At 33.8% G+C, this 12350-nt stretch overlaps 1 protein-coding gene across 1 annotated transcript; it reads left to right on the top strand.

The window, feature by feature from the left end:
* The first annotated feature begins 1717 nt into the window (after positions 1–1717).
* On the top strand, positions 1718–10283 carry LOC111140708 (kelch-like protein 28). The gene is made up of 3 exons (XM_022492913.1): positions 1718–2209; positions 4412–4620; positions 5695–10283. The coding sequence occupies exons 1-3, from the start codon at positions 1773–1775 to the stop codon at positions 5856–5858; spliced, it is 810 nt and encodes a 269-aa protein (XP_022348621.1). The 5' UTR covers positions 1718–1772; the 3' UTR covers positions 5859–10283.
* The last annotated feature ends 2067 nt before the right edge of the window (positions 10284–12350 follow it).

The following is a 12350-nucleotide window of genomic DNA, read 5'->3' as shown; positions in this document are numbered from 1 at the left end:
GTTCTGGTTTAGGCTCCCAGATTAAACCAATCTTCCCTGGAGGCTGTGGTCTTTCTCTGCTTATCCTTATATCTGGTCTCATCTGTTTTAATCCTTAAAGTCTTTGGAACAGTCGATATCCACTGTTTTCCCTCATCTCCTATTCTTTCTTGAACCACTCCAGTCAAGATTTGTCCCTACCACCTCACTCAAACTGCTTTCATGAAGGTCAAATAATTCCCTGATGTATCATTTTCATCAGAACAAATTCACGTTTTAAAACAAGCAGTATAACAAAACTGTATATAGGCACTCAGTAACTACTGAATGAATGAATGTTCTTTAATCATACTGAATAGAGAATATATATTTTATGTTATTGCACAACTGAGTTTGGAGACATTGAAATGAAGTATGAATACTTTCAAGAAACCATATATAGTTTGCATGCAAGGCATAAAGAAGAAAATCCAATTACTTATCAACCAGCTTAAAAAGTAAACAATACCTTTAAATTCCCTTGTGTCCCTCCTTGATGCATCTCCTTTCCTCCCCTAGAAGTGACCACTATTCTGAATTTTCTGCATGTTATTTCTTTGCTTTTCATTGTAATTTTGCCTCATATTTATGTGCCCCAATATAGCATTAGGTTTTACTTTTTTTTATATAAATACAGTAATGCTACATATATTCTTCAGGGATGTGTTTTCTTACTGAACAATAAATACGTTTGTGAATTTTATCTGTGAGATTGCATGAAACAATAGTTCATTTAGTTTCATTGGTATATGATATTGTAGTATATGGGTATAATATAATACTTTCTTTTTACAATGAATATGTTAATTATAAGAATTAATTAAAGTGTTACACACATACAGAAGAATGCATAAATCCCAAGTGTACAGGTCAGTGAATTATCACAAAGTGAATATTAACAAACCAGTTCAAGAAGTAGTACATGACCAACACCCAGAAACCACTCTGGAGTTCCCTCCCTACCGAAGGTAACCACTATCCTCATTTCTAATCCAGAGATTAGAAATGTCTTTGGACTTGGTATAAATAAACTATACAGAATGTATTCTTTTGATTTGGGCCTCTTTCCCTTGGCATTATAGGTGTAAGATTCATTTCTGTTAAAGGAAAAAGATTCATTCCTGTTACATGTAGCTGTAATTTATTTTCATTGCTGTATTCTCTGATATGCCACATTTTATTTATTTATTTTATAGTTGATGAACCTTGGAACTCTTTCCAGTTTTTGACTGTTACAAATAATGCTGCTGTGAACATCATGCATAAACACGTGTGCTTTTCCTTTGGATACATATCTAGGAATGGAATTGCTCAGTTTAGGGTGATATACCACATCTTATTTATCCATTCTCCTTTTGATGGGTGATTGTGCTGTGCTGCTATAAACATTGCTGTATGTATGTCCTGGTGCAAAACTGACTTTAATGGGCATTCAGTAGTGTAGATACACGTGAACGAAATTGCCGAATCAGAATATTTGTGTACCTTCAGTTTTACCAGATTATGTAAAATTGTTTTCCAGCGTAGTTTGTACCAGTTTGCGCTCCCACCAATAGAGTATGCGTTTCTTGCTCACATTCTTGCCAACAGCTGTTACCATCTGACTTTAAATTTTTGCCAGTCTAGAAAGTATGTTATGGCTTGTTGTGGTTTTAATTGGCATGTCGCTGATTACTAAGGAGATTAAACATTTTTGTTTGGGGCCATTTTGATTTTTAAATTTTAATTTTTTCTGCTTATTCTTCAGTGTGGAGATGTACTTTCCTCAGAATGACTCTTGGATTGGTTTGGCACCCCTAAACATTCCTCGCTATGAATTTGGAATATGTGTTTTAGACCAAAAAGTGTATGTTATAGGTGGTATTGAAACTAACGTGCGTCCTGGCATCACTATCAGAAAGCATGAAAATTCAGTAGAATGCTGGAATCCTGATACAAATACCTGGACTTCTCTTGAGAGAATGAATGAAAGCCGAAGTACCCTTGGAGTAGTAGTACTTGCAGGAGAACTTTATGCTTTAGGTGGTTATGATGGACAATCTTATTTACAATCTGTAGAGAAATATATTCCTAAAATAAGAAAATGGCAACCTGTGGCACCAATGACTACAACAAGAAGCTGTTTTGCTGCAGCCGTGTTGGATGGAATGATATATGCCATTGGTGGGTATGGTCCTGCCCACATGAACAGGTATTTAACTTAATGAAGTTGTATATGCTTGTAGATTTTTAAAGTCTCATTAACAATAATTCTTACACAACTGGTATGTGTGAATGAACTTCCCTTCTTAGTTTTTAAAGTAATATTGTTAGGCATTTGAAATTTAATCTGCTCTATGTGTGTAATTGTAATTGTTTTATATGAGGATTTAATACATAGCTAAAAATAAGATTCCTCTTAATAAAATTTTAAATTCATTCATTTAATATAATTGGTTTAGATCTTAAAATTCAGAGATCTGATTATAAAATGAAGTTAGACAACTTTAGATTTTGGGTGGCGAATTTATATAAATATGGGTGTGTGTGTGTTTATAAATGGTCTGTCACTGCATTGCTTAGTAGACTAAAAAGTGAAAAATGTAATTCCTATATGCTTATATATTATGCATCATAAACATAAAGCCTTATTTAAATATTCCTTTTTGGATTCTTATTCTATAATAATGCGTGTATCATTGTATACCTGAGTTCTGCTGGAGTCTGAATTTGAGGTTTCTGCATTTTGTAGCATTTTCTGAATAAAGGAGAAAAATATATGAGAAAAATAAAAGCATAAAGTGATTTGCTTATATGGAAAATTAATCATAATTCTGAGCCTTTGTTGAAATTGCTGTTCCAAAGATTTTCTCTAATAGTAACTAAAGTGATGTGTCTTTTATTGATTGTGAACATTTAATGGAAGAGTATATTGTGATTTGTTAAGTGAGAAGGCAAGAGCACAATAGCATTTCATCTATAAATTTTTATTTCTTTATAAGCTAAAGTATTCCTCCTTTTTATTGCTCCTTAGTTGAAGGAAAAGTATTTGGGGCAGAGCCATGCATTTTTATTCTTTGAAAATGTGCTGGCAGAAATTTATAAGATAAAAATTGAGTATTTCTTTTGGGAGATAATGCTCTTGAAGTTTAAGTTCTTGCTAAAGTTTATCAACTCTTCTGGTCCAGTAATTTGGCTCTAATGGCTTTTATCCCAGTGTCCTTTCAGGAATATTTATAGTTTTGTCTATATTCTGGTCTAGTTTACAGTCTAGTCTCTGCTCTGAACTCCAGAATTATGCTACTGACTCTCAACTGCTTCAGGCTTTTTTTTTTTTTTTTTTTTTTTTTTAAAGACTTTTATTATTTTTTTGACAGACAGAGATCACAAGTAGGCAGAGTGGCAGGCAGAGAGAGAGAGGAGGAAGCAGGCTCCCTACTGAGCAGAGAGCCCGATATGGGGCTCGATCCCAGGACCCTGGGACCCTGGGACCATGACCTGAGCCTAAGGCAGAGGCCCTAACCCACTGAGCCACCCAGGCGCCCCTGCTTCAGGCTTTTTTGAGAAGTTAGGTTAGGACCAGAACAAGCTCAGCAAGCCTGCCTTTGTGCCCACTCATGTCAAAATAGAGATATAAAGGCCCTCTGGGATTTTCTAGGGAAGCTTTTTCGGAAATTCTCATCTGCTTTGGATATCCATAATGCAGCTTGGAAATGCCAGGTGTTCTCTGGAATGCAGACTTGACTTAAACCCCTGAATTCTCCTAAATCACTCTGAGATTATTATGATTGGCCAGTTTGTGTTACGTAATCTGCAGTGTTTGCTTTACAGTAAACCACCACAACTTCTATAAGATAAAAAATTTCCTTTCCTTTACTTGTTTTCATCTTCCCTTTTCCTTAGCTATGTAGAAGATCCTTACTGTCCTTGGAAAACATTTATATTTAATTTGTGATTTTCAGAGTTCTTTCAGAACATGCATACTCATTTGACTTCATTTTTATATGAATCCTTTCAGGTTAAGTTATTGCCATTTTTTCAGGTGAGCAGAAGGGGCTTATCTAGGATTACACATACCCGTAGTGTTAGGGCTAGGGTTCATTCAACTCTAAGTATACAGCATTAGTACTTGAACCCAGGTTTCCTGATTTCAGAAGCGTTATGCCCTTAGTATACCCTGCTGCTTGTATGATATAACAGAATAGCATATGAGTATTATTGCTTGCAGTTTACTAAGGTAAGCTTTTATCTTGTGGCTTTACCAGCAAAATGTAAACATCTGGAACAAACTACTCTTGTTTTATATCTGTCTGTTGGAACTTCTAAAACTATGGTAGGTTTTAGTTTTGCTTTGGTAGGAAGAAATGGCACAAGGAATATGCAAATTAATTCTTTCTTTTGTGAATATTTGCAGTGTGGAGCGTTATGACCCAAGTAAGGACTCCTGGGAGATGGTTGCATCTATGGCAGATAAAAGGATTCACTTTGGTGTGGGTGTCATGCTAGGCTTTATTTTTGTGGTGGGTGGACATAATGGTGTCTCACATTTGTCAAGCATTGAAAGATATGACCCTCATCAGAATCAGTGGACTGTATGTAGACCAATGAAAGAACCCAGAACAGGTAATAATAACTAAATAATATCTAAACATAGATGATGATATTTCTTATAGTGATATTCTTGGAATAGTAGTACCATGGAATATAATAGTAAGAGTATTACTTGTCCAGCAAAACAAAACAAAACAAAAAACTTTATTGTGCTACACTTGAGAGACAGCTGATTTGACAAAACTACACAGATTTCTATACTGTGATTTTAATATGCCAGTGTGCATATTATCATTTTCTTAAAGTTGGGAGAACACATTTTTAGAAATGGTGGGAATAGAATGTATCTTACAGAAGCTCTTCTGTCCATATAGCAAATGTCATCTTTTTATATGTTACACATTCACACAGAATCTAGATTGTTCTTTTTTTTTTTTTTTTTTTTTGTACATCAGTCTGTAGTTTACCTTTCAAATACTCTCACATTCAGAGGGTGTTTGGAGATATAGGAAAGGTTGGATTTCAGGGTTCCCAGAGAAAAACAAAAACGTCTTTGAAGAATAGAAATTATTACCTTTGAACCCAAACTCATAACACATTATTTTAAGGGGAAGGTTTTAAGTTGATGGAAATGCTTTAGGGATATTTCTTGCATAAGAGGGAAAGTCGTAAAATAACAAGAATGTGAAAAAACATTGGGTAGTCTTGTTCTCTTTAGAAGTGTGTATAACAGTATATACAGTACAATTTTTAAAAGCATAAGTTGTATGGTTCAAGATATGTTTCAGATTTTCAACATACTTAAAAACCTGATAAAGATGAATGATCTGTTGAAAGTTGAAAATATGTAAATATAAACAAAAGTAAGCATATGGAAAGACATATACTACATTCTTGGTATTTTTCTGTGGTAGAGGAGAAGGAGAGTAGGATTGGGAAGGAGAGATGAAGGAAGACTTCAACTCTTGCTTTCATGTTAGGGTTTTTTTTTTCCCCCAGTAAGTATGTATGGTGATGTTGCTTGTTTAATTAACTGTAGATTATTGAAATGTATTTTAAGAAAACATTAAAATACAAATTTATTTTTAGGGAGAAGTCAACTTCATGGTTAACATGTTTTTTCCTATTTTTACCCACTTTTCCTAGGGGTTGGTGCTGCAGTAGTTGATAACTACCTTTATGTAGTTGGTGGTCACTCAGGGTCTTCCTATCTGAATACCGTGCAGAAATATGACCCTATCTCAGATACGTGGCTGGATTCAGCTGGCATGATATACTGTCGCTGCAACTTCGGATTAACTGCACTTTGACAAGTGTGGACTGGTGGGAATCGTGTGGTGATGAACCTTGTGCCACATGAAAGGATGCCCCATTTTCTGAAATCCAAAAGCTACATTACTTTCTTTTTAACTTGAAATGGCATGAAGACTCAAGGTTCTGTTGGGTACTTTGAATTGACAAGTAGCTTTGGTTGCTCTTGATTATACAGTGAATCAATAATCAAAAAAAAAAAAAAAAAGGAAAGATCTTGCCAATTTAATTGTGCACTTTTTCCCCTAATACTGGCATAGAGTAGTTTTATGTTCATTAGTGTACATGTGGAGAAAATCTTGCTGCTTTAAAAAAAATTAGCTCTCCTTCTTTCTTAATATATGCACCATGATTTACTACGATGAGAGATGCTTAGATGTGGGAGTGTATTGAAAGGCTAGACAGAATGCTGATACTGTCTGTTGGATATAAATTCATATGCTTCACATTTTAAACAAATAAAGGGCTGCTTTTTTGAGGGGGGTACTTTTAAGGATTGTAAATTATATACCGTAGTGAGTCACCTGGATATTCTTCCTACGAAATGGCTTTAGGGCTGGAGATGTAATAAGTTTGCAAAACAAATGCTTTTACTGTCATCATTTTTTGGAGGCTTATATTAAGAAGCCAGATATTTCCTGTTTATGCCTTTTTTATAGGGCAGGTTAATGCTGGATGAATTTAGTTACTTACCTGTGCTATGCTAAGCATGGATAGAAAGTTAAGCATATCAGTTTCAGTTTTATTTTTTTCATAGTACAGTGGATTCCCAGTGTTGATGTAAATATTTGACAAATGTTTAGTACCACCCTTAGTAATACTGATTTTTTCTACATATCCTTATAATAATTTTAGTTTTTTAAGACCCTTAGTTGCTTTTTCACAGTGTTCAGATATAAAAATGGTGCTAACTGTAGGATCTGTAACAAGGCTATAATAATGTTCTTTTGGATGTTCAGTATGAGATATGCATGACATGTTTTAATAGTATTTTTTTTTCATTTTTACTGGCATGGTTTGTGCTTATTAAAAATGTTAGTGATTATGCTAATTTTAACATTCAAAAATCATCTAAATGGCCCATGTTATATTTTTCATGGTTCTTGAGTAGTGATTTTTAAAAAGATGCATTTTTTATCTTCTTCTAGTGCTAGATATATGTCCTTTTTAAAGACAAATATATGCATTAAATATAAAGCACTAGGCAGTTATGCATTACTTTGTACACTTCTTAGGTAATTGGATATTTTAAAGTTACTGAGGAAAACTGGAACTCAATGTTTACTTGAGTAATCGTTCTAAATTTGGTTCTACTTTGACTAAAGAAACAAGCAAGACTGTTTGCTATAGCCAGTGACAGCTTATTTAAAATAAGTGGTCAGCTCATTTTGTTTAGCATGTTTTAGAAAATATCTGTTAGTCTTGAATATATTACTTTGCATTTTATTAGGATATCGGTACTTATAATTTTTGGTACTGTAGTTGTGTAATTTTCTTTTCTTTGATTTTTTTTAAACCTGCTTATTATCTCTATAGTCTCCGCAAAACCAGTGTATATTTGTTTCCTAAGAAAAAATTCATACTGCATTCTTAAGTGCCATAATATTCCAAGCTGTTGTTAAGAAGCCATTTGTAATTATAAAACATAGGTTTGTTCATTTAGCATCTATGTTACTATGTGTAGCCTGGCAATTTGCAGTTTTTCTTGTTCTTCCATAAACTGCCAGTGTAGATTTAAAATATAGTACAAAACTATGTAAAGTCATCTTTAATCATGTAAGTAGTATGCTTTATGAATATTTGCACAGATTATAAAACCTTGCAAGTGATTTTTAGTCTCTTCCTAATAAGAACTTAACAGGAGCTACTAATAACATTGACAGGCTGAGTATTTTCTATGTTGCTTGTTTGAATAACATAATGATATATAGCAATAACTTTTTAATTGATTTGAATAAACCTATTGAATAGAAACAAGGTGCACTATTGTGATTGGGCTAGACTTTATTTAAAGAAAAGCAATTTAATCACTTCTCGGCCTTTTGGCTAAGATCAAGTGTAGTATCTTATTAGTTTAAAGGAAAGCAATTTAAAATAGATTTCATTACATACTTAATTTTAAGTCTTCAACTCGGTTTTTTTTTTCGTTTATGTCAAATTGTTAAATGCATTAATTCTATTTTTAATCTTCTCTCCCCCAAAGATAAAGGAATTGGAAAGACTGTAAAAATCTATTTTAATTGTAAACAGATCTATACTATACATTTTAACAATGTTTTATTCATTTATCATTATCCCCACTATCAAATTGTTATAAAACATATAATCACTTGGTAAATTAGACCAAAGGCCTACACTGATCGTTGTTTTGGAAAAATCTAAACTTTATCCTGCTAAAGACTAAATGTGAAACATCTTGGGCAATAGTAGGAACCATATACCAGCGAATAAATTACAAAAACCTGTAAAAAGAAATGAAACCCCAAACTTTAGAAATACTAACTTTGGGTTTACTAAACCTACGGTACTATTCATAACAGCCAGAGGTATTGTAACCTGACAACTGATAACTTTACAATAGACCTTCTCATACAGATTTGTGAGAAGTTTCATCATGAATATTTTCTGACAAATTGTGTATTTAAAGTCACATGTTTCTTACGTTAAAAAACATCAAAATATTTGATTATAAATTCCCACCATACTAGAAATAATTTATATACTCAGGCAAAGGGGAGAAAGCTATTTAAGATTGTCCAGAAATATTTTGGAAAAAAGGTGACAGTGGAAATAGAAATTAATCTCATCACTTGGAAGATACTTGCCTTCCATAATTATGAAGACTTAATCTGGTAGGAATGTTTGGCTATTTAATGTTTGTTAAATATAGTAATAGAAGTTAGGTGATTTTTAATGTAGCCCAAAGGATGTTTATGTAAGTCCATAGGTTATTGCTAACATTGTTTCAAATATGAATGAATATTAAACTATAGGAAGTGGTATTTAATGACAGGAAAATGGCATTAGGTTTTGAAAAATTATTTTGAGAGCTTGACAAATTATGGAGGGTCTACTTTGTATACATGATATTGTGCCAGATCCTGTCAGGGCTAGAAATATAAGTAAGATACAAATCTTTTCATTCAAAGAGTAAAGTATGGTGAGGGAGCTCTGTACCCAAATAACTATTATGGTAAAGTTTGAATTTAATTCCTTGTAGCCAATATCATCAAAAGTGATTAGAGACCTAATTTATGTGTAGACATTTGTGTCCTTTAGTGTCCAGTTAGGTTTTACTGACATGAAAAAGAATCATAGTAAAAATATTTATAGAACTCCAAACTTCCTGGAATTGGTTAATATATTTTCTATTAGAAAAATAAAATTATAGAAACTTTAAAAAATTACATACTATGTTATCAAGGCTCTGGCTAACATTGAAGGAAATATATGTATATATAATGCTTTGTTTTCAGTTTTGGTGTTGGATTTCTGGTATTGTCACCTAAGTGCTCATTTTCAGGAAAATCAGATTCTACAATAAATACACTGCTTAAAAGTTCAATAAACTTGTGATAACCTCTATAACCTCTGTAGTCTGAAAGCTAAGAAATTATAAGATGTCACATGTCAAGTTAACATCCAGTTCTACTTCTTAACCTTTTTTTTTTCTTTGTAAAACAGCACTTTAATTAGACATGATTTAATTAAATACATTTATTCTGTGGCTGGATACATATTGGATTTTCACTTACAGTATATTGATTCAGTGTTGATACATATTGGAAAAGAGTGCAAGATATAGTAAGTTTTAAATACTATAGGTTTACAAGTTTTCTTATTGGTGTGAATATAGTCAATAAAAATCCAGTTTACATCTCTGTAGAGAGAAAAATTGTTTTCCATACGTCTTTTATATTATGCATATTTAACTAGAGATAATTTATTGTTAATTTTGTCAAGTTATCCTGTGTAAGTCCCGTTTATTTTAAAATACTAAGCAAAAAGTTCCAAGTTTGCCTTAAAATACAAGTGAAATTAAAGAACTGGATGATAATGCCTCTATTTTTGCCTTATGAATTGTGCTGTATCATAAACCAGAGATGGTTTTGATTTTAACAGGATTCTGAAATTTTGTAGATGTAGAGTACTAATATTTGTACTCTCTTGCAAAGAATGTGATCTAGTGGATTATGTTAATGTTTAAGTGTTTTGTAAATGTATTTTACCTCTGAATATGTATCTTTTTAGCATCAGGGTTTTATTTTTGTTTACATGGTAAAGTGGCATTTAACTTGTTGAAGGTTGTATTCTTTTGTCTTTTATTTTAAAAGTTCTTTATGTGTACTATTGTGGTGATGCTCTGTAATGACTATGGTTAAATTTCATTTAATGTGAAATGTTTAAAATAAATTTGAGAAACATGCCTTTGTATGTTTCAAATGTTATGAACTGACCCAAGCTAACTTTGTTATTTTCAACTCTTAGATCCTTTTTGGTAGATAGGTAGTGGTCACAAATACTGAAGTAGGTACGGGAAAGCCAGTCTTTTACATCCTCATTACCAGGTTATAATGAAACGTGTTAGGCTAAACTCTGACACGTGTTCAGACACTCATTAAAGAAACATTCTTCAGCAAAGCCAGCGCAAAGGACTTCAGTTGGTAAGTTCAGTGCAGTCCCAGCTTTCCGTCCTTTTAGATTCTTTAACTTGCCTTGTAAGAGGGGTTTACTTGGGGCAGACAAGGCAGCATTCCAGAGGATTCGCTTATGTTTCTGCCCAGTATCAGACAACCAGTAGTCCTAAAGGAAAGGGTGTAAACAAGGGATTAATCCCCAGGTGCCATCTTTGTGGAAGTTGTGAACTATAGGTCAGCATGGATTCAGATAACCTGCCCATGCAAGGATTGGAAATAAATTTAGACAATCCATATATCTTGAAACTCTAATTTCACCAATAAGAGCAACTTTTTGATTTTATGTTAGTCTGTGAGCCACTGTTCCCCAATAATGTCCCTAATATTTAATATACTGAGCAAAACATTGGATGCTGATCAAATTATGGATAACAGAATCTGCCTATGGATAACATGAATTTGCCTTGAGTATGGGTTTCCTGATCATAATACCAGTTAACCATCCCTCAACTGCATTTTTAACAGGGCCACTCCTAGAGTTTAAGTAGAAATTTAATAGATACATGCTGAAGTATATTATAGATGGCAAAGTATGCAAATATCCATTTTAAGAGTACTGGTTAAAATACTGAAGTTAAGATTTCTTGCCTGAGTGGATGCGTTTGAAGTTCTGCTTGTGATTTCTAAGACATGGATGGATAGCTCTCTTGTTACCCAGAAATTGTTGTAAAATCTCAGCAGAGAGTTGTTAAGTTCTTAGCATGTGTAAGATGTGGTGCAAGGTGCAAAGGAGTAGCAAGCCATATTCTGCAATTTGCTTGAGGAACAAAAAAGTACACCTCATTTTTCCCCCCACCGCGAGAGAGAATAAGAGGAGTGCTGTGCTGGCAGAGCTGTAACTGTGCCTCTTGTGTTCTTTCATAAAATTAGTTGATGGTTCTCTTGTCTGGGGCCAGTGCAATAATGAGGGTGAAAGTTTTTTTTTTTTTTTTTTAAGACTTTATTTGACAGAGATCACAGGTAGGCAGAGAGGCAGACAGAGAGAGAGGAGGAGGAAGGCTCCCCGCTGAGCAGAGAGATCCTGGGATCATGACCTGGGCTGAAGGCAGAGGCTTTAACCCACTGAGCCACCCAGGTGCCCGGAGGGTGAAAGTTTTAACTAATTTGGAAAACTGTGATTACTGGATTGTACAATAGTGGAAAGCAAAAAGCTATTCCAATGAGTCTAAACTTAAGGCTAGGCATAAAATTCAGTTCTGTGATAAGATAGTATCAGAATAACTCAAGTGGGTTTTGATATGTTTTCCAGGCTTTTTTCCCCTTCATTTTTTTTTTTTTATTTTTTTATTTTTTTAATTTATTTGTCAGAGGGAGAGAGGGAGAGAGAGTGAGCACAGGCAGACAGAATGGCAGGCAGAGGTAGAGGGAGAAGCAGGCTCCCCGCCAAGCAAGGAGCCCGATGTGGGACTCGATCCCAGGACTCTGGGATCATGACCTGAGCCGAAGGCAGCTGCTTAACCAACTGAGCCACCCAGGCGTCCCTCCCCTTCATTTTTAATAGTAACGTACCCGTGTACCCATCACCCAACTTCAAAAATTAACCTTTTTGCAATTAGTTTTGCTAATCCTTCATCTATTCATCCTTCTTTTTTCTGGAATATTTTTAGAGAGACCCCCAGACATGCAAAATAATATGACTGGTAAATAATTGAGACTATATCTCTAAATGATAATGACACTTAAATTTTTCATTCTATAAGGCACATTGATAATAATCTCACTTAAAATTCTAATACTTCTATATTACTTAGTACACAATCTATATTCAAATGTCCCTGACTGTCCTAATTTTTT

The sequence above is a fragment of the Enhydra lutris genome, unplaced genomic scaffold (assembly GCF_002288905.1).
Source record: "Enhydra lutris kenyoni isolate GAN:26980312 unplaced genomic scaffold, ASM228890v2 scaffoldscaffold4, whole genome shotgun sequence".
Classification (NCBI taxonomy): domain Eukaryota; kingdom Metazoa; phylum Chordata; class Mammalia; order Carnivora; family Mustelidae; genus Enhydra; species Enhydra lutris.
This window is presented reverse-complemented; position numbering and strand designations above follow the sequence as displayed.

Bases quoted from the DNA above. Each gene is read 5' to 3' on its own strand.
- LOC111140708 (XM_022492913.1), top strand. From the start codon at position 1,773: ATGTACTTTCCTCAGAATGACTCTTGGATTGGTTTGGCACCCCTAAAC. The intron at 2,210-4,411 runs GTATTTAACTTA...GAATATTTGCAG, and splicing joins GGTCCTGCCCACATGAACAG to TGTGGAGCGTTATGACCCAA. The intron at 4,621-5,694 runs GTAATAATAACT...CACTTTTCCTAG, and splicing joins AATGAAAGAACCCAGAACAG to GGGTTGGTGCTGCAGTAGTT.